The sequence below is a fragment of the Macaca mulatta genome, chromosome 20 (genome assembly GCF_049350105.2).
Source record: "Macaca mulatta isolate MMU2019108-1 chromosome 20, T2T-MMU8v2.0, whole genome shotgun sequence".
NCBI classification, from domain to species: Eukaryota; Metazoa; Chordata; class Mammalia; order Primates; family Cercopithecidae; genus Macaca; species Macaca mulatta.
The window spans coordinates 80,099,979-80,124,169 of NC_133425.1; the positions used below are offsets into that span (position 1 = coordinate 80,099,979).

The 24,191-nt window shown below is 43.0% G+C and overlaps 1 protein-coding gene and 1 long non-coding RNA gene across 7 annotated transcripts in view; one reads left to right on the forward strand and one right to left on the reverse strand.

The window, feature by feature from the left end:
- The window catches only part of USP10 (ubiquitin specific peptidase 10), an 80,891-nt gene that overhangs the window by 32,858 nt on the left and 23,842 nt on the right, over positions 1–24,191 (forward strand). For all 6 annotated transcript variants that reach the window (XR_013412273.1, XM_077987032.1, XM_077987031.1 and 3 more), the window contains 3 exons: positions 905–973; positions 8,205–8,265; positions 12,491–13,531. Coding sequence is in view for 5 of the 6 variants with exons in the window: in XM_077987032.1 (XP_077843158.1) it covers positions 905–973; positions 8,205–8,265; positions 12,491–13,531 (1,171 nt within the window). In the remaining variant the exon portion in view is untranslated. The remainder of the gene's footprint in view (positions 1–904; positions 974–8,204; positions 8,266–12,490; positions 13,532–24,191) is intronic.
- Positions 12,490–20,276, reverse strand: LOC144338292 (uncharacterized). Its single transcript, XR_013412290.1, has 2 exons — positions 18,387–20,276; positions 12,490–15,385 (listed from the first exon to the last, which is right to left on the reverse strand). It is a non-coding gene; the product is annotated as an uncharacterized LOC144338292 (long non-coding RNA).

Sequence of the window (24,191 nt, forward strand, 5' to 3'; positions counted from 1 at the left end):
CGCCTTCCGAGTTCAAGCGATTCTCCTTTCTCAGTCTCTGGAGCAGCAGGGACTACAGGTGCATGCCACCATGCCCGGCTAATTTTTGTATTTTTAGTAAAGATGGGAGTTTCACCATGTTGACCAGGCTGGTCTCGAATTCCTGACCCTAAGTGATTCGCCCATGTCAGCCTCCCGGAGTGCTGGGATTACAGGCGTGAGCTCCTGCGCCAGGCCTCAATGATTTGTTTCTTGGAGCTCCATTGAGAATATGAACTGGTAGGCACTTGCCAGACTCACATCCATGCAGTTTAACCACTTCGTTTTCCAGAAAGTCACATTCTGAATTCTGTGACATCAGGGCTTGCAACAAGGGCTTTGTCTGTCTGATAATACGTGTATCTGTGTGTCCTGTGGAAATGCATTTTTTAACTAAAAAGTTATATAGATATTTTTAAAGATCATTAATCAGGATCATTAACATTTTCCTTTTTTGGATTTCCTTGTCTTCCCATTTGAACCACGTTTTCTGCTTTTCTTTAGTATGTTTGGCAGAGAAAACGGAAATGGAGGTAGTGGCATGAGTCAGCAGAAAGGTAAATGGAACAACTGGCAGTATTTGTGAACCAATAAAACTCTCCTGCAAGCAGGACTCGACAAGTTTGGCATACAAAATTGACTTGTTTCAAAATAAGCTTTTTCAGTTTCATAGTGTTCTTGGACAATTTGTAGGAAAGGTTCAGAAGTATTTCTTTCATATAAACAACCTAGAACTCTTGAGTTGCAGATCCTCTGTTTAATTGAGAAAGGATCTTGGGGGTTATGGCCCAAATATTGCATAGGATTGTTAAAATATGTAGCATTTTTTCTGAAAGTATATAATTTGTATATTTTATGTGATCAGTGACTCTCTTGTTTTTTTCAGTATATTTTTGGAGATTTTAGCCCTGATGAATTCAATCAGTTCTTTGTGACTCCTCGATCTTCAGTTGAGGTAAGACAAAACTGTGTTTCAGTGAGTACATGGGTAGATACAATTAATAGTTATGTTTCTATTTTAATTTTTTAAATAAAGAATTCCAATGTAGAGAAAAATATGGAGACTAATATGAGAAATACCTCAACCTACCAGCTAGATTTGGCTGACATTTGATTTGGCATTTTGCTGTATTTACTTTATTAGAGTTTGAAAAGCAAATAAAGCATGACAGATGCAATTGAAGCCTCCTTTGGACCTCTGTCCCATCGCTCCCCAGAAGTAACTACTCTGCTGAAGTTGGGAAATACTGGTCCTGACTGGTTTTCACCTTTTATCATATACGTGTATATCACCATAATCAATTGTAGTGTTTTATGTGCTTTAAAATGTTACATAAATGGTATACTGTGTTCATCATTTTGTCGTTTATTTTAAGCTAACGTTGTATTCTTTATGCTGCGAAATGTGTTCTTGTTCTTTGATTTGCGTTGCTCAATACCACTTATTGAACACACCGCAATTTGCTTACGTATTTTCCTGTCGAGGGCCATTTAGGTCTCTAGTTCAGCTGTTAAAGATATTGCAGTCAATGTATTTTACCATGTCTCCTTGTGCCCCTCTGTGGGCTCCTCCGGGACATAGACCTGGGAATGGAATTACTGGGTTTGTGGACTGAGCCTCTTTAGTTTTACTAGAGACTGCTAGTTTGCTATCTAGGATTTTAACAGTCTGCATTCCTATCATCAGTGCATGGGAGTTTTCTTGTTCGTATTAAAAAAAAAAAAATCTTGCTAACTCTTGGTGTTGGTATATTTAAAATTTTTGTGAATCTGATGTGTAGTAAATGGATTCTCATTGTTTTAATCTACATCTCCCAGATTACAGACAGCTGGGCACTATTTCATTATCTTCACATGTCTACTGGCAATACGGATGTCCTCTTCTGTGAATTACTTGATTTTATATCCCTTGTCCATATTTTTATTTATTTTTTATTTTTTTTATTTTATTTATTTTTTATTTTTATTTTTTATTTTTTTTTGAGACGGAGTCTCGCTCTGTCGCCCAGGCTGGAGTGCAGTGGCCGGATCTCAGCTCACTGCAAGCTCCGCCTCCCGGGTTTACGCCATTCTCCTGCCTCAGCCTCCCGAGTAGCTGGGACTACAGGCGCCCGCCACCGCGCCCGGCTAGTTTTTTGTATTTTTCAGTAGAGACGGGGTTTCATCGTGTTAGCCAGGATGGTCTCGATCTCCCGACCTCGTGATCCGCCCGTCTCGGCCTCCCAAAGTGCTGGGATTACAGGCTTGAGCCACCGCGCCCGGCCCCCTTGTCCATTTTTTTTTTTTTTTTTTTTTTTTTTGAGACGGAGTCTCGCTCTGTCGCCCAGGCTGGAGTGCAGTGGCGCGATCTCGGCTCACTGCAAGCTCCGCCTCCCGGGTTCACGCCATTCTCCTGCCTCAGCCTCCCGAGTAGCTGGGACTACAGGCGCCCACAACCGCGCCCGGCTAATTTTTTGTATTTTTAGTAGAGACGGGGTTTCACCGTGGTCTCGATCTCCTGACCTTGTGATCCGCCCGCCTCGGCCTCCCAAAGTGCTGGGATTACAGGCGTGAGCCACCGCGCCCGGCCTCCTTGTCCATATTTTTAAATCAAGTAGCTTGTCTTTTTCTTACTGATTTTAGGATTAATCTTTGGTTTTACAAGCATCTGTTCCTAGCATGAGGGCTTTAAGCTTCACATGTTAGGCACCTTTTTGGGGTTGGATTTTTTTGTTTTGTTTTGTTTTGGTTTTTTTGCTGGATAAGAGGAGTACACTTTTAACTTTAATGTCAACTGAATTGATTTTTTTCCCTTATGGTTTGTGGATTTTTAGTTTTAAAAATATCTTTAGGAAATTCTTCCCATCCTTGAGATAATGAAGACATTTGTCTGTTTTCTTGGAAAAGTTTTCAGGTTTTGTTTTCACGCTTCAGTGAGTATCGAGCACTGAACTCTGCATACATGTGAGGTGGCATCGAACTCCCTGTCCCTGTGGCCCTGGCAGGTGCCTCCGCACCATTCATTGGGAACTCAGCGCTTAGCTGTCCCGTCAGCCCTGTTGGGCAGCGCATCTCCCCTGGTTCCCAGTGTGCCGTTCTGTGAGCCTGTTGCTTATCTCTATATAAACACACATTTTATTTTATTTTTTTATTTCTATTTTTTTTCTTTCTTTCGAGACAGGGTCTCACTCTGCCCAGGCTGGAGTGCAGAGTGCAGTGGTGCAATCACAATTCACTGCAGCCTTGACCCCCGCCCTGCCTCAGGGGGGTCCTCACACTTCGGTCCCTGAGTAGCTGGGACTACAGGTGTGTGCCACCAGACACGGGTCATTTGTGTGTGTGTGTGTGTGGTTTCGCATTTTTTCCCACATCACACTGATGTAACCATACATTTTAGTTGCTACTGGTTTTCTCAAGTGTGTGCGCATGTGGATGGGTGTGTGTCTCTTTGCAAGTGAGTAGACAAAACTTGAGTTTTCATGGGATAGGAGAGTGAAAAGTGCACCGTATTTCAGGTCTGAAGGCCTGGGGTCGCTTCAGCTCTGCCACTTCCACAGGCTCGGAGGGCTTGGGCACGTTCTTTCCTTTCAGGCCTCCCATTTTTTTCTCTCTCTTTTGTTTTTTAAATTGAAAAAATGCAGAATGCTTATTCACGTCACAGAAATGTTGGGAAATCAGCTAATGTATGGTCCGATAGCTAGTGAGTAACAGATGTTAGTAGAAATGGATGAAAAGGGCACAGATGGTAAGTTATGCCAAACCTTTTATTCACAGTAGACATGACTGTGTCTCATGAAAATGAGTTTGAGCTTCAGAACTCGTAGTGTGTCTGGGCTTATTTGGACTTTTCTGTTTTTCTTATTTTTGAGCATGCAGTGAAATTTGGAGGGGTATGAAAAGAGTTTATCAAAATCACAGTAACCTGAGAAAGGGAAATGCAGACTAACATAATTGGATTGAGTTACTTTTCCCAATCTTCAGGAGTCTGAATTATAATAGCACATAATTACACAGGAACTCACTTTCCTGGGGCTGCATGTGGTTGGGCCTGTGGGTATGTGAGTGGCGAGGGCGTGTCAGTTGGACCTGTGGGTTTGTGAGTGGCGAGGGCGTGTCACTTGGATCTGTGGGTGTGTGAGTGGCGAGGGCGTGTCACTTGGATCTGTGGGTGTGTGAGTGGCGAGGGCGTGTCACTTGGATCTGTGGGTGTGTGAGTGGCGAGGGCGTGTCACTTGGATCTGTGGGTGTGTGAGTGGCGAGGGCGTGTCACTTGGATCTGTGGGTGTGTGAGTGGCGAGGGCGTGTCACTTGGATCTGTGGGTGTGTGAGTGGCGAGGGCGTGTCACTTGGATCTGTGGGTGTGTGAGTGGCGAGGGCGTGTCACTTGGATCTGTGGGTGTGTGAGTGGCGAGGGCGTGTCACTTGGATCTGTGGGTGTGTGAGTGGCGAGGGCGTGTCACTTGGATCTGTGGGTGTGTGAGTGGCGAGGGCGTGTCACTTGGATCTGTGGGTGTGAGTGGTGAGGGCGTGTCACTTGGGCCTGTGGGTGTGTGAATGGTGAGGGCGTGTCACTTCCACAGCACGGTTTGGCCTTTTATCTCTCAGGTAACATAATTGCTGCCCAGACATGCAGTGTTACTACCATGTGGCCATGGCATAAGTTACAATCTAGCCGAATTCTTCATATGCTTTTTCTCGGCTATTAGGAGCTTGATCAAACATTGCTTTCTCTACGTGGGGCCATGAATTGAAAAACCAAATTAAGAAATGTGGGGTGTTAAAATGAAAGTGCGTTCTGCCTTCCTGCAGAAGCGCCACTCCTGCCCACGGAGGGCTGCTTTGTCTTTTAGTTTGCTTGCTTGGCAGCTTGCCACCGACAAGATAAGGTGGCTAGTAATTCAGTGGAATCAGGAGAAGCAAATTCAGGTGAAAGGTAGCTGGTATCTTTTCTAGAGCTGGGCTCTAGTGATTTAAAAATGGTTTTCTCCAGTGGAAAAAATGCAGTCAACTTATTTAATAAGCATATTTAAACCTCAGTCATAATCCTGTTATTTATGTTCAGAAAGAGGACATGCTCACCGTTCTTTACAGTTTCCAGAATCTCAGTTTTGGAAGTAGCACACACCCCAACCATGGCTGAGTAAATAAGCTCCCGATGACGTAGTGTTGGCAGTGGGCAGTGTGTGTGGTGTGGGCGTGTGTAGAGAGTAGAGACAGTTCTTAATTTGGTGTCTTAATGGGATTTTAAAGGAGGGCTTTGTGGTTCAGGAGAGTCTTTGGGACGGAAAGCAGAACACACAGGTAGCCCCAGAGGGAGACTTCAGAACATGACCTTCCTAGCCACAGGCCCAAGTATCCTTTTCACAAGGCTGCAGCGCTGTTTTCAGACTGCGTGTTAACATGACTATTCATAGATTTCAGACTGTGTTAACATAACTATTCATAGATGACAGTTTTTCCGCTTGCTCGTTTTGCATTTGTGTAGGGAATTTTATGTCTTTGCTTTGATTTTTGAACTTTGTATTCTTACAAATAGTTACATAGTTAACGAATGAACTTCGAACCATCCTTGCACTTTTCTTCTGTTGTGTATTTAGATATCCAGTTACCACAGACTAAGGGCATCTGATGTGTGAGGGAGGTTTGTTGAAAGAAAGGTGCTTTGTGCCTGTAGAGTAAAACACACACATTTCTACAGTGCCACAACCCACCTGGCATTCCTGCAGGTGCACTTTTTTATCACCTTAGCAAATCAAAGTAAGTGTGTTGAGCACGCTTACAGAAGGTGGCAGTGTCATCCGGAGTTTGATGGTGGTCGTCTCACCGGATCCCTGTCATCCGGAGTTTGATGGTGGTCATCTCACCGGATCCCTGCAGTGCCTTTTACTAGCAGTGTCGCCCGACTTCCTCATCTGTCAGAGGGCCACAATAACAGGACCTCCTCCCCAGAGTTGTTGAGGAGGAGCAGGGTATGTGCCACCTGGTGTCACTGGTACAGCGTCTCCGCCTCAGTCAGCGCCACCTGGCATCACTGGCCCCACCTCTCCACTTGCTTGTCCTCAGCATCGTCTTTTTTTCCCGATTGCTGGGGTTTTCTTCTGCGTGTTGTGGGAGTGGCTGGGAGTTGAGTGAGTGTGCACACCCCGTGGTTGAATGTTGAGGAAGGGGCAGCCGGAAGATGGTGAGCAGGGTTCCCACAGCTCTCTGCCTTGCACTGGCGTTTGAAGTGGATGGGTGAAGAGGTCCCTTCTCCAAATTGTGCGTCTTCCCGGCCTGCTGCACTTTCGGATCTGCAGGTTTTCTTCAGCATTCTGTCTTCCCTGAGCAGAACAGAATACCGTGAGTGTGAAGAGAACATTGATACGATAGTGATAGAACTGTTTTGACTCCGGCAAAGATGGTTTCTTGATGTTACCATGATTTTGTGTAGAGAGTGTGATTCAGAACACTTTTCATGCCTCAAAATAATACAGCTTTCTGTCACCAGGGGGCATCCTAATGTCATTAACAGAAAAAGAGAGGGCATTCTGTGTGTCATTTCCAAACTGTCTTTTGTGACCACCGAGGGTTTTGAACGAGATTGGAGGCTTCCTGAGACACACATGGCAGCTGTGTCCACTGCCCATATAGACCCACCTTTCTTCTCCAGGTGCCTGCCGGCATCAATGCTGGTGTGTGGAATGATCTTTACATTGCGGGTGCCAAGACTAGTGTAGCCCTCAGCACACAGAATGCTTTCTCCTCGGTGTCAATGTGATGAGTACTATGTTGCCCCCTGGTGGTGGAGATAAGTGCAGCTGCCAACTCCTGAAGGCTTCTTTGGAATTGCCCTGTGTTTTCCTGTTTGTCATAATTCTCTGGGAAGAGAACTTACTGGGTTACTTGCAGAGAGAAGCTTTTATTGCTGTGATTATTGAATTGGTGTGCTGAGATTTCATGGGAGAAATCGGCTGAGGAAGCCAATCAAGCAGCAGCTCTCATACAGTATTGGGCATGAGACTTACCCAGGAGCCTCTGAACTTTGCGGCCCTACGGCCATTCCTGCACTGGCCATTGTACTGCAGTGAACAGACTTTGGGAAGTGCTGCACCAGAATATCTTTTTGTCCTTTTGTTCTGCCCTCAGGTAGCAGTTTGTCTCTGCTTACCTTACCCCTTTTCTTCCTAAACTTTTTTTTTTTTTTTTTTTGAGACAGAGTCTTGCTCTGTTGCCCAGGCTGGAGTGCAGTGGCGTGATCTCGGCTCCCTGCAACCTCCATCCCCCAGGTTCAAATGATTCTCCTGCCTTAACTTCCCAAGTAGCTGGGATTACAGGTGCCTGCCACCACGCCCAACTGATTTTTTGTATTTTTAGTAGAGATGGGGTTTTACCATATTGGCGAGACTGGTCTTGAACTCCTGACCTCAAGTGATTCACCCACCTTAGCCTCCCTAAGTGCTGGGATTACAGGCATGAGCCACCATGCCTGGCCCCTTCCTAAACTTCATTACACCCAGTGTGTCCATTGGAAGCATTTCCAACTCTTCAATAAATGTTATGGAATAGCTAGGAAGAAGAAAAATTTAAGTTGTTTTTGGGATACCTTTTCAGCTTTTTACAAAGAGATCAGACAGTTCCCATTCTGCTTTCTGTCTTCCAAACAAGGAATGTGACTTCTAGCTGTTAATTTCGTTAATTAAGGCACAGTGTTAAAAAGGGAGCCGCAGTCACCAGGCTTTTTGTTTTTAGTGGGCTTTCCACTGCTCTCCGACTGTGGACCTGGTCCCAGCCTCTGCTGACTGTGTTGCAATGTAGTGATCATGAATAAGAGGTGCAGTCAGGAAGACCCATCTTCACTAGTGCGTGAACAAAAGTGTCTGTGGTCTGAATGGTCAGTCATTAACATCCTTTGGAAAGAAGGATGTATCATAAGCATTTTATTGTAGCTGATTTACATGTCCATTGGAGTTCATTTTTATTCCCTTTGGCTTCATTTTTGGATCTGTTTAATGGTGATAAATATTTGAAAGTATTTCTGTTGCGTTTTTTTCCTTAAATGAAGATGATTTAGATTGCACTGACTCTTCATGTATGTTATTCTGCTAAAAGTAATGGCATGCAAAGTTGTATGGATAAAGAGTTTTAATGAATTGTTGCCTTAATTAAATGTTATGTGTTGGTTTTAACATTTTGTTGAATTAAAATTTGTTTTCTGATTCCTTGTGCAGCTTCCTCCGTACAGTGGAACAGTTCTTTGTGGCACACAGGCTGTGGATAAACTACCTGATGGTAAGCTAGTTCTCGCCTTACTTCCCTGAAGGGAATTTTGGCCATACGTGCTGGGTGGGCAGGCTACCTGTAAACATTGTTTTCCCATTTGAATAAACATTTCTTTGCAGCTTGAACTTTTTGCTGTAAACTGTAATGTATTTAATTGCTGAATCACTTTGACTAGTGAATTAGTTTTAAAGTGTATCCTGTGCTTCGGAGTGCCAGCCGTTTAGTTTAGGAAATGGTTGTTGAGTAATTTTTTTCCTAACAGTTCTGAGTGCAGCAGGGACGTTACTCTTCATCAGCACATGCCCGGGTTGAAGGAGCTTTGTTTAGGTCTTGTTGCTAAGCAGCCTGCTGGCTCCAGCGCCGGCTAGCTTCTGAGCCTGTGTTCTTTGTAAACTGAGGGGCAGCTTGCATCTATTGTTCTTGGAGTTTACATTCATGTCCTGGTCTGTTGCTGACTCTTGGGAACTCAGGTCACCTCTTTACCTCCTGGTCTGTTACATTTTTGGGTCTCCATCACAGACACTGAGCTGATTATCAGAGATGGTGCTTATGGAGATGCAGTGATTTTGTATTGCTTAAGTACCCAGTGTTTTAATACCAACAAGGTCATTTAATTATTGCAGGCTGCCCTTGCACAGTTCAAACCTGTCTGGATCGTTTTTCAATCTGAAATCACTTTAAAGGCCCTTGCTGGCCTCCAGGAAACTGATGCCAAACTTTTTCTTTGAGAGTTAGGGGTTCGGATTCCCTGTTTAGTTAGCATGGTCAGACTTATGAAAGGGGTTTTAGTTACAGTTTAGGCCTCAGTATAAACCTTGAAGAGACTAACCAAATGTTTTATCTCTGGTAACATCAGGGAGTGATTATATCTAACATGTTAGATTTGTAAGAAATGTGAGAGACTGTAAGGGAAAGAGCAGATCTAACAATAGCTTAGCACAAGTAATAAAATAAATGAAGCTCAAGGGACCCGAAAGCCGGGCTGCTCAGCCTCCTGAGCCACCTTTTAATCGGCTGATGTCAGCCTCTCAGGCATCTGAGTCAGTGGGACTTCCTGTCACTGTGTGCTTTGAACGTAGTGAGCACGCTGCTTGTGTTGATCCAGTGCTTACAAATGCGCCATAATTTTCCCATGCACATCACTTCTTTGAGTTCACCCTCCTCCCTGTGCCGTAGGCACCACCAGCTCCCCCAGCCTCCGGAGTTCTGCTTCCCGCTCTCTCCTTCCAGCCTGCCTGCCCTTTTCGGTGACTGCTTCTTGGCCCTTTTTCTCCATTTTTTGCTCTCTCCCCTCTTAAGTCCTGCTTTTTTTCTGCCAGAAGCACGACTGGAATCTTGCCACCAGCTTGCACAGTTAGTGACAGGCCTGCTTTTCTCTGCAGCCTTTTCTGGGTCTCTTGTGTTTCCATGACATTAGTTTCTCTTCCAGTGTCTATTCGACTGTACAGAGCCTGTGGGTACTGTCATGGATCTGCCTCCCTTTCCAGACTGCTCAGCTGCTGATGGCAGGGTCCATTTCTCTCTGTCTGTCACTGTGCCTGTAGTATCTGGAATGTTGTAAGCCCTCAGTACATTTGTTGGATGAATGGTTTGGGATACTTTATTCTGCTCCCTTCTGCCACCTCTAGCTGCAGCAAGCCCTTTGCAGAGGCACCTCATCGTGGTTTCCCTTTTACACCTCGGCCTTTTCTATTTTTGTGTTTTTAAATTTTTTTATATTTTAAATTTTGTAGGTACATAGTAGGTATGTATATGTATGAGATACATGAGATACTTTCATACAGGCATATGACAAGTATTAATTACATCAAGGTGAATGGGTGTCCTTCACCTTAAGCACTGCCTGTTTTAGATGTTCGTAAAGCCTGAGATACCACTCCTTCACCCCGCCCTTACCAATTCAGTGATCCATCAAGTTCCACTGACCTCTCTAGTTTCTGATGGAAGTTGATCACTGTTTCCTGCATCCAGAAGAATCCTTTTTCTAGAGCTATTCACAGCCTTCTCTCCCCTCCCTCCATGTTTTCATTCTCAGTTGTTTGTATTTGTCTCCCTAATAAATGTGAATTCTCTGAGCCAGGGCCCTTGTGTTACTAATCTCTGTATATTTCCCTCCTTCACCCTCTGCCTTGTAGTCCAGACCACTCTACTGCATGTACTGCAGTGAGCAGCCTTGGAGAAACGCTGTGTTAGGATTCATGGTTTTATGACCCTCTGCCTGCATTACCTGAGTGTTGAGTTTCCGTCTTCCTAATGTGTTGATTGGGTTGTTGAAGCCAAACATGCAGGCCTTCCTGCACTTCATCTGCCTGGCAGATTGGGCTCTGAACTCTCTGCCATGCGTCCATTGTGAGTGTTCCTCGATAAGAGGAACTGTGCTGGCTAGGAATCCACCTTCTAGTGAGATGATCAAACATGGTATTGAGTAAATGTTTGATACTAACTGTAACATACTGAAATAGTTCTGTTCACATTACATCACGTTCCAGAATGTTTTATGTTCTGATAAGATTGAGAATTGAGATGTGGACAGCACATCTGTGTCTTAGAAACAATCAGTCTTGCGTAAGCAGAATGACAACACATTCTAGTTTCGAATGTGATTTCACAGCCTTCAAAGGGCAGGCTCCACGAGGAATGTTCTTCCCCAGGCACACCTGTTTCAATCCAGGGAGTCTTGAGAGCCCCAGAACATCTGGGAGTAGGGGATGCCTGGAACCAAAATGGACAGTCAACCCCTAGGTATGATAGTAAATTCAGTTCCCCTGGATAATTCTTTTCAAAGTAAGGAAACAAAATTTAAATAGTAGCCAAAGGAATTAGATGGTCATGACTTTATACGTAAACTTGCTGTTAGGTGTAATCGTCATCAGTGTTCTTTTCCAGGAACTTGCTGTTGTTGGGGCAGGATTGTGCTGCCACCACCCCCACCCCCCACAGTGGGGGGCTGTGATTCCAAAGCATACAAAGATTCAGGAGACCTCAGGAGGCTGTTTCGCTCCAGCCTCCTGTCCACTCACTTGCACGTAACTGGCCCTTCTCAGGGTCTGTATTTTTTCTTCTACAAAAAGACTTCTAGGGGTCCTTCCAAGGTGAAATAAATTCATTTCTCTGCAGTAGAACACCGTTCTTTGGGTATTAGTTTCTTTTCTTGAGATACATGCCTTGAAAAAAAAATTGGCCCCTTAATGCTAGCCTGGAAGAAATCTTTAGCTATGCATTAAAGATGAAATAGAAGGCATGTGTCCTTCCTTAACTTCAAAATGTATAACTTTTTATCAAATACAAGGTGACATCGATGCTTGATGTCTGTTGAAAGACAAAATTGATTCTAAAACTTAACCTAATTTCAGAGATGTAAACTGTAAAAATACATCTGTCTTAGCATGAATGAAATATGTGGATTGTGGTTACCTGGGAAGGAAGTATTGAAGGCTTCCCAAGAGATATTGAAAAGTTCACAATTCTAACTTTTTCTTTTGGTATTTTCGGAAGGCTTTACCTAACCATGGAGTTAATCCAGTGTGGCTTTATTTAGAGGACATTCGCGTGTGTTCATGTCAGGGCCACTTTTCAGACTTAATGGAAGGTTACCAGTGGAGGAAACCAAGAAATGAAGAATTCAAAAGAGTGCTCTGAAGTGCGCCTTTATATATACGATTCTCTCCTGTTGTTGTTGTTGAATCTTTTTTTGGCATCTTTTTTTGTTTCTAAATTTATACTTTCTAATTTCTCCCATCCAGAATATATAGGGTTCTTTGCGTAGTTCATGTTTTTGGAATTAATCAAATCACGTTAACTAGAGAAGCTGATTTAACCATGTTTTAAGTCCTTAAGTTAGTTGTCATGATCCTTTAAAATTTAAATTGTCCAAAATACATATTCCTTTATCTTAGGCATAAGGCAGCTATAAGAAAGTCAGATTCCATTGAGGGATATTTTTAAACTGGCAGAATATTACTTGCTTTTTATTACAAATGTATTTTAATTTCTACTTTCTGAAAGCCTTCCTTAGCTAGGAAGATAAGTACAGGCTTCTGCTTTTCATATCCCCAAATTAAATAATTTTATGGTTTCATTTTCAGCAAATTGTTCCACATAAGTAAAGGATGTAATAGGTTTGTTGATTAGGAAGAGAATTTAAGGTTTTCATTTTCAAAGAGAAAGTGAGTAATTACTGGTACTTAGAGTTTGTAGAACTGTATTCTTAACTAATAGTTTGTTTTCTAAACAGGACAAGAATATCAGAGAATTGAGTTTGGTGTCAATGAAGTCATCGAACCCAGTGACACTTTGCCGAGAACCCCCAGCTACAGTATTTCAAGCACACTGAACCCTCAGGCCCCTGAATTTATTCTCGGTTGTACAACTTCCAAAACAACCCCTGATGGTATCACTAAAGAAGCAAACTATGGCTCCATCGACTGCCAGTACCCAGGCTCTGCCCTCGCTTTGGATGGAAGTTCTAATGTGGAGGCGGAAGTTTTGGAAAATGATGGTGTCTCAGGTGGTCTTGGACAAAGGGAGCGTAAAAAGAAGAAAAAGCGGCCACCTGGATATTACAGCTATTTGAAAGATGGCGGTGATGATAGTATTTCCACAGAAGCCCTGGTCAATGGCCATGCCAGTTCAGCAGTCCCGAACAGTGTCAGTGCAGAGGATGCAGAATTTATGGGTGACATACCCCCGTCAGTTACGCCCAGGACTTGTAACAGCCCCCAGAACTCCACAGACTCTGTCAGTGACACTGTGCCTGACAGTCCTTTCCCCGGAGCACTCAGCAGTGACACCAGGACTGCAGGGCAGCCAGAGGGGAGCCCCGGGGCTGATTTTGGTCAGTCCTGCTTCCCTGCAGAGGCTGGCAGAGACACCCTGTCAAGGACAGCTGGGGCTCAGCCCTGTGTTGGTACCGATACTACTGAAAACCTTGGAGTTGCTAATGGACAAATACTTGAATCCTCGGGTGAGGGCACAGCTACCAATGGGGTGGAGTTGCACACCACGGAAAGCATAGACTTGGACCCAACCAAACCCGAGAATGCATCACCTCCGGCTGACGGCACAGGCTCTGCATCAGGCACCCTTCCTGTCAGCCAGCCCAAGTCCTGGGCCAGTCTCTTTCACGATTCTAAGCCCTCTTCCTCCTCGCCGATGGCCTATGTGGAAACTAAGTATTCCCCTCCCGCCATATCTCCCCTGGTTTCTGAAAAGCAGGTTGAAGTCAAAGAAGGGCTTGTTCCAGTTTCAGAGGATCCCGTAGCCATAAAGATTGCAGGTATAGTTGAAAAGATACAAATCTAGAGTGAAGATGGGAACAGACCTCATCAACTGGTCTTATAGACTGTGGTGTTAGAGTGTTACCCATAACAATGGTAGATTACCTGTGTGTTAATAGCAGTGTCTGAAGAATGCCTATGTCTTAAATGTTCTCTAGAAGTAAGACAATATAGAAACAAATGGGAGGAGAGGGTTGTCAAAACTTTAAGTTAAGTGAAAGATCCATGCCTGTTAGTTCTTTTCTGTTGACAAGTTACATTTCCATTTCTTGCCTTTTGTTCAAGTAATTCTGCTCCACGGTGTGAATGTATAATGGACTTTTTCTGTGATATACCTTTGGTGTGATAATCCTGATTTGTACTCACTGTGTGCTCCTTCCTTTTTATATTTCTTAAGATATAAGAAAGCATTTTGTGAAATAACATGTTTTTGTTTTTATGCCTATTTTGCATTGAGTAAATGGATTTTATTCAGAATTTTGATAAATCAACGTCAGCTCTTGAAAGGAAGAGAATAATGTTAAGAGTTCAGCCCAAAGTTAATATTTTATTTTGAAGTGCTAAGGCTCCAAGGTAGAAACAATTACAATAAAAATGGAAAGCTGCATAATTCACAGGTTGTTTTTAAAAAGTTACAGTAGGAAGTCAGAAATGCAGCACGGTATGAAAGAGGTATGTGTGCTCACACAGCCACATGTTGCGTAACGATGGATGTGTGCTCTGAGATGTGCATGTTAACATCAGAGAGTACTACACAAATACAGATGGTAGAGCCTTCGGCTAGTGGTGCAGCCTATTGCTCCGTGTCCAGCATGTCACTACTGAGTACTGTAGGCCGTTGTAACACAGTGCTAAGTATTTGTGTGCCTGAACACATTTAGACATAGAAAAGATACAGTAGAGATAGGGTATAAAAGATGAAAAATGCTTCACCTGTACAGAGCACTCATCATGAATGGAGCTTGCAAGACTGGAGTGACTCTGGGTGAGTCGGTGATGAGTGCTGAGTGAATGTGAAGGCCTAGGACAGTACTGAACAAAGCCGAGCTTTATAAACACCGTACACTTAGGCTGTACTACATTGATTTACACATTTTTCCTCAATAAGAAATAAACCTTAGCTTACTGTAACCTTTTTACTGTTTATTTTACTTTTAAATTAAAAATTCTAAACTTTTTGACTCATGAGAACACTTAGCTTGAAACACTGTACAGCTATACAAAAATATTTTCTTCCTTTTTATTCTTATTCTATAAGCTTTTTTCTATTAAAATTAGTTTTTAACTTTTTAAACTTAAAAACTAAGACACAAACATCAGCCTGGGCCTGAACAGGGTCAGGAGCATCAAGACGTCACTTAGGCAACAGGGCATTTTCAGCTCCATTAGAATCTTGTGGGACCATCATCTGTGCAGTCCATCGTTGACCGAAACATTGTTACGCTGCCCATGGCTGTACCTGCCTAAGAAGCAGAAGCTCGGTCATCAGTTGGATTCTACTAAGCTTGGTAGCCGGATCTTCAGATTCTTACCCTAGCAGCCAAGTTAAAATAAGCTGTTTCGTTTAGGCTCTCTGTAATACTTTCTGATGTGACCTTTTGGAACACTTGACAACCTTCATTTTTTTTTTTTTTTTGAGATGGAGTCTCGCTCTGTCACCCAGGCTGGAGTACAGTGGCCGGATCTCAGCTCACTGCAAGCTCCGCCTCCCGGGTTTACGCCATTCTCCTGCCTCAGCCTCCTGAGTAGCTGGGACTGCAGGTGCCCGCCACCTTGCCCAGCTAGTTTTTTTTGTATTTTTTAGTACAGACCGGGTTTCACCGTGTTAGCCAGGATGGTCTTGATCTCCTGACCTTGTGATCCGCCCGTCTCGGCCTCCCAAAGTGCTGGGATTACAGGCTTGATCCACCGCGCCCGGCCTGACAACCTTCATTACCAGGATGTAGCAGCAAGCTGCCAAATGCACACCCTTCTGTGGAGGGTCAGAATTGTGTAAAAAATAAAACACATTCTTTGGATGGCAGTAGGATGATAGCAAGCAATGTATACATTTTTTTAAGAGTATTTTATTCCTTATACAAAATACGTTATCTCAGGTACTCTTGTTGCTCTGAAGTTCTCTTAAAATGAAGAAATAATAGGCCATACATCGTTATTTTGGGCTTTATATATGTTTTTTAAAGCCAGGTGATTTTTTTTTTTTTTTTTTTTTTTTTTTTTTTTTTGAGATGCGGCCTCACTCTGTTGCTCAGGCTATAGTGCAAGAGGCTCAATCTTGGCTCACTACAACTCCGCCTCCTGGGTGCAAGTGATTCTCCTGCTTCGGCCTCCCAAGTAGCTGGGATTACAGGCACATGCCACAACGTCCAGCTATATTTTTTTTTTTGATTTTTAGTAGAAATGACGTTTCACCGTGCTGACCAGGCTGGCCTCAAACTCCTGACCTCAAATGATCTGCTTGCCTCAGCCTCCCAAAGTGTTGGGATTCCAGGCGTGAGCCACTGCACTCAGGCCAGGCAATTTCCTTAACACAGCTTTCAGGATGTATTTATTGCAAGGACTGATATTGTAAGATAGATTGTGTAAGCCTTTTGTATAGATTACTAAGTTAAAAGTTTATTTTTAACCTATAATGAGAAATACACAGTGGGGTGCTCTTAAAAATGCATTCTAAGTTCTAAGTCATGAGCATTATTTTTTTTTTTGAGAGGGGGTCTCACTCTGTCACCCAGGCTGGAGTGCAGTGGTGTAATCTCAATTCACTGCAACCTTCTCTTCCTGGGTTCAGGCAATTCTTCTGCCTCAGCCTCCCGAGTAGCTGGGACTATAGGCGCCCGCCACCACGCCCAGCTAGCTTTTGTATTTTTAGTAGAGATGGGGTTTCACCATGTTGGCCAGGCTGGTCCCGAACTCCTGACCTCAAGTGATCCTTCCACCTCCGCCTCTCAAAGTGCTGAAATTTCAGACGTGAGCCACTGCGCCCAGCCGAGAACATTATAGTTTTGTTTCTAAAATAGCTCCACAAAGGAAAACCTCCCATCCTAGGGAGGTTTTCTCAATCTTTATTTAAAATAAGAAAGGAAAGCTTCATTTTAAATGTTTTAAAACATTCTGCTTAGTCATATGACTTTAAATATAGTTTGATAAATAGTTATGTTCTGTTTATGTTAAAGTCTAGTTGAAGTAGCTTTGTCAAACACTGAAGAGCCTCTTAATGACTAGTAGAGGAAAGCCTTGCCACACACAGTCCACGTAATTATTTTTGTATGGACATAGTGTAAACCCCTCCCCAACAGATTATTTTTTTAATCCTATTTTGGTTAGATCAGTTATGAAGATGTTTTAATTTTCTGAGTGAAAGTGTAGCTTCTTTAAAAGTACGTAATTCTTTTCAGCCTGTTTGTTGAGCCTTCGATATGCAGCATGTAATTGCTGACAGTTTCAGGATTCTCGTAAAATATAGAGCAGTAGAGTCACATTAAATAACTCTTGGGATCATATAGGGCTTAGGGAGAATGGCATTGTTTGAACTTTTTGTTGTTGTTTTATTCTCCTACTTAGGGATTTACTTTATAAAAGTACCAAAATATACTCAATTTGTTACAAGTCAGATCCACTACCACAAATTCCCTTTAGTGGGCATACTTTTTTTTTTTTTTTTTTGAGATGGAGTCTCGCTCTGTCCTCCAGGCTGGAGTGCAGTGGCACTATCTCGGCTCACTGCAAGCTCCGCCCCCCGGGTTCACGCCATTCTCCTGTCTCAGCCTCCTGAGTGGCTGGGACTACAGGCGCCTGCCACCACGCCTGGCTAAATTTTTTTTTTTTTTTTGTATTTTTAGTGGAGACGAGATTTCACCGAGTTAGCCAGGATGGTCTCCATCTCCTGACCTTGTGATCCGCCCGCTTTGGCTTCCCAAAGTGCTGAGATTACAGGCGTGAGCCACTGCGCCCGGCCTAGTGGGCATACTTTATTTAAGTGTAGGCCCACTTATTTTAAGCAGCGTTTAACTGAGTGAAAGTCTAGTTTCATTAAAAGATCTCTTGATGTTAGTTATAATAGAATTTGACTTGCATTAGTATCTGTTTCTACTGAGACAGTGGTATTTGTGTTACTAACTTTTGGGAAAGAGGGAGTGGGGAATGATTTAGACATTAAATGTATTCCTTTCTGCCAGGCATGATAGTGTGGAGATTGAGGCTTGAGGATTGCTTGAGCCTAGGAGTTTGAGGCCAGCCTGGGCAACATACTGAGACCCCCGTCTCTGAAAAAAAAAAAAAAAATTTATACACAAAATGCTTAGAGTAATTTGTGTATTTTTTGTCTCAAGTTTATTTGTTTCAAATACCCACATTTCTGGACTATTTCCCCTATTGTTAAGCCTGCTTAATAAATGCCAACTAGTTTTTATGCTATCAGAAGTGAAATTAAGAAGGCAGATCGACTAAAAGAAAAAGAATCACATGTAAGGCATTTGGAAGTGAAATACATTAAACTCTTGATTACTCTTAAACTATCCACTTCAATGGGTTCTACTTGAATCTTCTTGGTGGCAAGGCCATCTCCTGGGTGTAGGTTATGTGTCAACATTTTCTTCCATTGGCTGTTTTTTAAGTGTAAACTGTTCTTTAAGAGGAGAAGGACACGCCAGGGGAAAGCAAGTGAACTGAACACTCAGTGACTTCCTTTAGCCTCAAGAGAAGGATGAATCTAAACACAAAAGACCAGTCCTGCGGAGGGTTGGAGAGGGATCTGTTTTTCAGTGACTGGTCTGAAAGGAGATGATTGCCGTTTTTCAGTAGGAGTCAACAAAAGGAAACTTGAAAGTCTTAATACAGCCCGGCATAGTGGCTCACGCCTGTAATCCCAGCACTTTGGGGAGGCTGAGGTGGGCAGATCACTTGAGGCCGGGAGTTCAAGACCAGCCTGGCCAACATAGCGAAATCCCGTCTTTACTAAAAATATAAAAATTAGATGGTTGTGGTGGCTCGTGGCTGTAATCGCAGCTACTGAGGAGCCTGAGGAGGGAGAATAGCTTGAACCCGGGAGTTGGAGGTTGCAGTGAGCCGAGATTGTACCGCTGCACTCCAGCCTGGGCAACAGAGTGAGACTGTCTCAAGAAAACCCCAAAACCTAATAGCTTGTGTTTGAAAGTAGTTGCAAAACATGACACCCTTGTTTTAAGAGTGAGTATGGCGGACACATGGGGAGCGCCTTTGCTGCTGCTTCCCTCATTAGCACAGATACTTTGGAATTGCCCGAACATGTGATGATTGAAATTGAACATATGCTTTTAGTGAAGGTTGTACTTTTCCTGGGTCTTTACTAAGGAACATTCCTCATATACTAGACTGAATGGTATCAGATGCTTTCACATCACAAGTACAGCAATTTTGTATTTGATGTTTTGCTTTCAAATATATGCAACAGTGTATTTCGTTTTAACAGAATATAAATAATGGTGGGTAAGGAGAGTGGCCAACTGCTCGATAAAATAAGTTAAAATTCCAGTGACAGAGAACTAGAAAAACTGAACTCTTGAACAGCTCTGAAAACATTGCGTTGAAGTATCTAGCAATGTCATTTATTATGAATTGTTAGTCAAAACCTGTTTATATGATTTTGCACAGTGGTTTTATACCTAAAAGGTATTGGATCAAGAAAGAAAGTTATTACAATTTGGGTCTTCTGGAATGAATTACCCTATCCGTGTTTATTTAAGTATAAATGAAAATACAGTTATGTGCTGCTTTAATGATGTTTCAGTCAACAACAGACCGCATGTACGACGGTGGTCCCATAAGATTATAATGGAGCTAAACAATTTCTAGTGACCAGTGAGTTGTGTTACAGTTGCCTACGATATTCAGTACACAACATCCTGTACGGGTTTGTAGCTTAGGAGCAATAGGCTCTAGCATATAGCCTAGGTGTGTAGTTGGCTATACCGTTTAGGCGTTTGATCCCACAATGATAAAATTGCCTAATGCCACATTTCTCAGAACATATTCCCATCATTAAGCATGGCTGTGTATCCTAAAACTGATCTTTATTTTGGCAGTTTATAAATCACGCATATACTTTCACCCCCTCCTTGGGGGAAATTGTTTCTCAGATATTTTGCATTCCTCTTCAAACTCGGAAGTACACAGGCAGGGGTCATGCGTCATAATCTAAGTTAAAAAGGCATGGCATCCGTTTACAGGGATCCACCCTTGTGGATTGAGAGTTTAGTCCACATCTGATTCGATGTTTGTATCCTCACATTTATTATACGTCTTTCCACTTCAGAAACATAAGTTGATCTGCAGCCAATGGTTAGTGGTACATTTTGGTCACTTTGCTGCCCTCCATCTGGTTAGGTGACCAAGAGAGTGTGTGTTCTTCCAAATTGATGAAGAAAAGCACTTGGAGAATGTTCTGGACAGTTAGGAAGATGACAGAAAAGCAGGTCAACAACACCAGAATGTCGATTACGGACCAGTTATTGAGCCCTAAGAGTCAGAGTTCTGCACCTTGCATTTTCATGGATTTTTTGATGGCAACATGACCTCCAAGTCCTAACTTTAGGAAAACAGAATTTGATGTATAAAATATGTGTAAAAATAATCATAGCTTATAATGACATAAAAGTTTACAATGCTGGTATTGCCTTTGAGTTGATAAACAATTTCAGTGGGCTGATTTGTGGCAGCCCTTGTGAGCTACCATCTACCATGTATGTCTTAAAATTAAAAAAAAAAAAAGACTGTTAAGCAACTCCATTTTTCTGTATGTCAGCAGATTTCATAAGAGTGAAATTTCAGTTCAGCCTTTTAATGTGAGTTATTACAAAAGTGAACTATGGGTTTCAATTTCGTGTCTTCTATGAGTCATTCTAGCATTTTGTGCCTTTTCACACACACTGTTCTAGGCAGCCCCACTGACTGCTGTGACAAAGATGGGTTTGGGAGGCCATCTTCCTAAAGTTGCTGTCTGAACAGCTAAGTAGTAAATTATATCAACCATGATGAATTGAAAAGAAGGCTTCTGGGGAAAGTTTGTTATTACAGCCGACTTCTGATTATATGCCCTAAAAGAAGGTAAAATAGATACACCAATGGCAATGACTTGGGAATGCAGGTCAGACTTAAAGTTTCAACCTAGAAATTCCCTGCCCTCTATCCTTGGTGGCCCGCCTTCCTCGTTTTGATTCTTTTAGCCTCCATAATTAGAGTGTGTATTGGACTTTAGGCTAGGAATAAAATAGTAAATGAAAATGTTGATGTTGAAAGAGGAATTTAATTAAGTGGAGCGAAGAGTGATATTAGACATTGGAAAGTGGTATTAGTTCTGGCTTGTCCACAAGACCTGACGTTTGAATGATAACAGTAGGATTCATTCACTTGAACATAATTCAGCGCAGTCTTAGGAGGAATTAGAACTGCTTTTGCCCCCCTGTTCTTTCACTGCGAGGGAGAAGAGGAACTCGTGAACTTCATAAAGCGTTAGTGTCTCCTCCAGTTTATGGTTATTGAAATGAGTCAGGATGGAAGGCTTGATGTACATGTGATATGTTACAAAACTGGACCTTAACTGTTTCTTGAGTGTTTGGATCTTAAGAGAACACCTTTGACAATAAGTATTTAATCTTCATTTCTTACAATCATTCCTCTTAAAATGGAGCTTTATTTAAAATTTTTTTTTTTTTTTTTTTTTTTCTGTCACTCAGGCTGGAGTGCTGTGGCGTGATCATAGCTCACTGCAGCCTTGAACTCCTGGGCACAGGTGGTCTTCCTGCCCCAGCTTCCTGAGTAGCTGGGACTACAGGCAGACACCACCATGTCCAGCTAATTAAAAAAATTTTTTTTGTAGCAACAGAGTCTCACTGTGTTGTCCAGGCTGGTCTTGGAATTCCTGGACTCAAGTGATCTTCCTGCCACAGCCTCCCAAAGTGTTGTGATTACAGGAATGAGCTGCCACACCAGGCCTGAAATAGAACTTTGTTAATACATCTTTAATATGTCAAGATGTTTAAAACTTGTCAAGATTTTAAGGAAGTTGAGCTAACATTTCCTCTTGAGATGCTGTAAGTTGTTGGTTTTCTCAAACGCTTACATAAATTAATTTGCTTTTCCCTTCTCCTTCCACCTCTATTAGCTCTTTATTTCCTAGGGGGGATTCTGACGTCTGTAATGAGCTGACCGTCATACCGGGAGTGGTCTGCTCATGTATTTACACGCGTGCTCGTCTTTGCCATAACTGAGCACGGTGCAGCTCCTTATCTGTTCCGGGTGAGGAGTGATCTGCCGCAGGCTGCAAAATGAATGAAGTGGCAGAGGAGTGTGAACCCCGTCTTCCTGGTTTGTGTGCCTGGGCCCTTGCCCTTTACTGTGCGTCTTCTCAGGAGCTGTCATTTAGACTTTCTGGACCAGGAGCTAAATGACCTTTAAAGTCTGTTGAGTCATTTCTAACAAATATGAATGGAGTCATTTGCCATAACCAACAACTTTAATCTCCAGATGTTTAATTCATCCTGTATTACTGTCTAATGAGAACTTACTCTATGCCACGCACTGTCTAGTTGGAGTAATGATTGGCCTTGCCTTCAGGGTAGTCTGAGGCATAAGATCAGAAAGGAACAGATGGCAGCTGTTTGTAGAGAGAAGTGATCGTTGGCAGAGGGGTGTTGAGGGGAGAAAGCAAGGAGGGGAGGCCTCATGCAGCTAGTAGGGATGGCAGTAACAGGCTGAGGACACAGAAGGCCATCAAGTCTTGTTACCTTAGATGGGGCAGACTTTGTTGAGCAACACACCACTAATGTCAGGTAGGCGGTGATGAGGTCGGCTACCATGGAGACAGTGTGGAGAATCTTGAGTGCCTTCTGTCGGTCTTACTCTGAGATTAGGATGTAGGATCATTATAAGAGACCAATAACAGAATGATATGGTATTTTAGTTTATGAAAGACTTGCCACTAGATAAAATTTTTCTAGAATAACGGAATAATCATTAAGAAAAATCTAGGTTGTTCAGTGTCTCTTCTATATTTTCCAAGTCTGTAAACGTTTGTTCTACGTTTAACAACATTCTACCAGAATGACCTTTCAAAGACTGTCAAAGGCTTGAAGAAAAGCTGGTGGAGTACATTCCCTAGTACATCTCCTGAGGGTCCATTTGTTCTGCTGTTTCGGAGATGGTGCTCATTGACTTTTGTAGGTGTGTGTCTGAAATGTTGCTCCTTGCAGTTACTGAACAAACCACTGGGTGATGCTAGAAGACTTGATTTTAATACTGTGGAAGAAAAACTGTGAAACTGCTTTTTAACCTGCCTGCGCCTCAAAATAAGCAAACTGGAAGCTGGCGTCGATTTAAGGGAATGGTTGAGGTAGAAACTAAAGGTTTCTGTCTGACCAGTTCACACTGTTTCACAAATAAATGCTGGAAAAAAGTCGGTTTATAGTTTATTTATATATCCTCTGATTGCATGGAGATTGAATGGTCAAGCTTCCATGCCATACAGATTATTCTGGGCACGTAACTCAGTTAAGAACATGAAAGGAGGCCAGGCACAGTGGCTCACACCTGTAATCCCACTACTTTGGGAGTCCAAGGCGGGCAGATTGCTTGAGGCCAGGAGTTCAAGACCAGTCTGGTCAACGTGGCAAAAACCCTGTCTCTCGACTTTGTCTCAAAAAAAAAAAAAAAAAGCTGTGTTTTCAGACAGAGCTTAGTGCAGCCAGTTCTTGATTGCTCTGCACCTGCTTTCCTTTTAAGAGTGAAGTTAGCCTCCACTCTTAAAGCATGTTTTTGAGTCTGTTCGAACGGGTCAACAAGGAAGGGAAGTTTCAGGCAGATCTTGTATGCCTGGCCCTGGTGGCTTCCTTCATTTCCTTCCAGTATCAGTGCTAAACAGGAATGAATGTCTTCAAGCCCTGTCTCACCCACCTCTGGCATCTTCACCCTGACTCTGCCCTAGAAGACCTTTCCTCCCATATCGTCAAGAAAACCAAAGTTGCTGTTTCACTCATTCTCCTACCCAGAAACTTTGCTGCTGCATCTTCCTGGATCCCTAGCTCCTTGCGCCCCATGATCCTGTCTCCTTCCTCAGCCCAGCTTCTGACTGAGCAGCCTCCATTTGCTGTCTTCACTCCTACACGCTGCCCCTGCATGCTTCTCGCTTTTCTACCCTTCCAGCCCTGTACTCTGGGGACCTGTGCGTATGTTTGTGTAATTATCAATCTGTCGAACCAGGGAGATTGAGGCTGCAGTGAGCCATGATCTCGCCACTGCACGCCAGTCTGAGTAACAGAGCAAGATCCTGTCTCTAAAATAATAATTATGGTTGGGTGTGGTAGCACACATCTGTAGTCCCAGCTACTTGGGAGGCTGAGGCACAAGAATTGCTTGAGACCCAGAGGCGGAGGTTGGAGTGAGCCAGGATGGTGCCACTGCACTCCAGCCTGGGCGACAGAGTGAGACTGTTTCAAAAAAAAAAAAAAAATCAGTCACTTGCTGGTCTTTGGATATAAATATACCATTTACTGGTGTCATCTGGGTACCTTTTACCAACATCTCTAAAACTGAACTCATCACTACATGAAACAAAAAATAACCTGCTCATCCTGTTGTATTCCTGCTCTAGCTGGATAGCACCGCTGCCCCAGCCAGTGAGAACCTTCT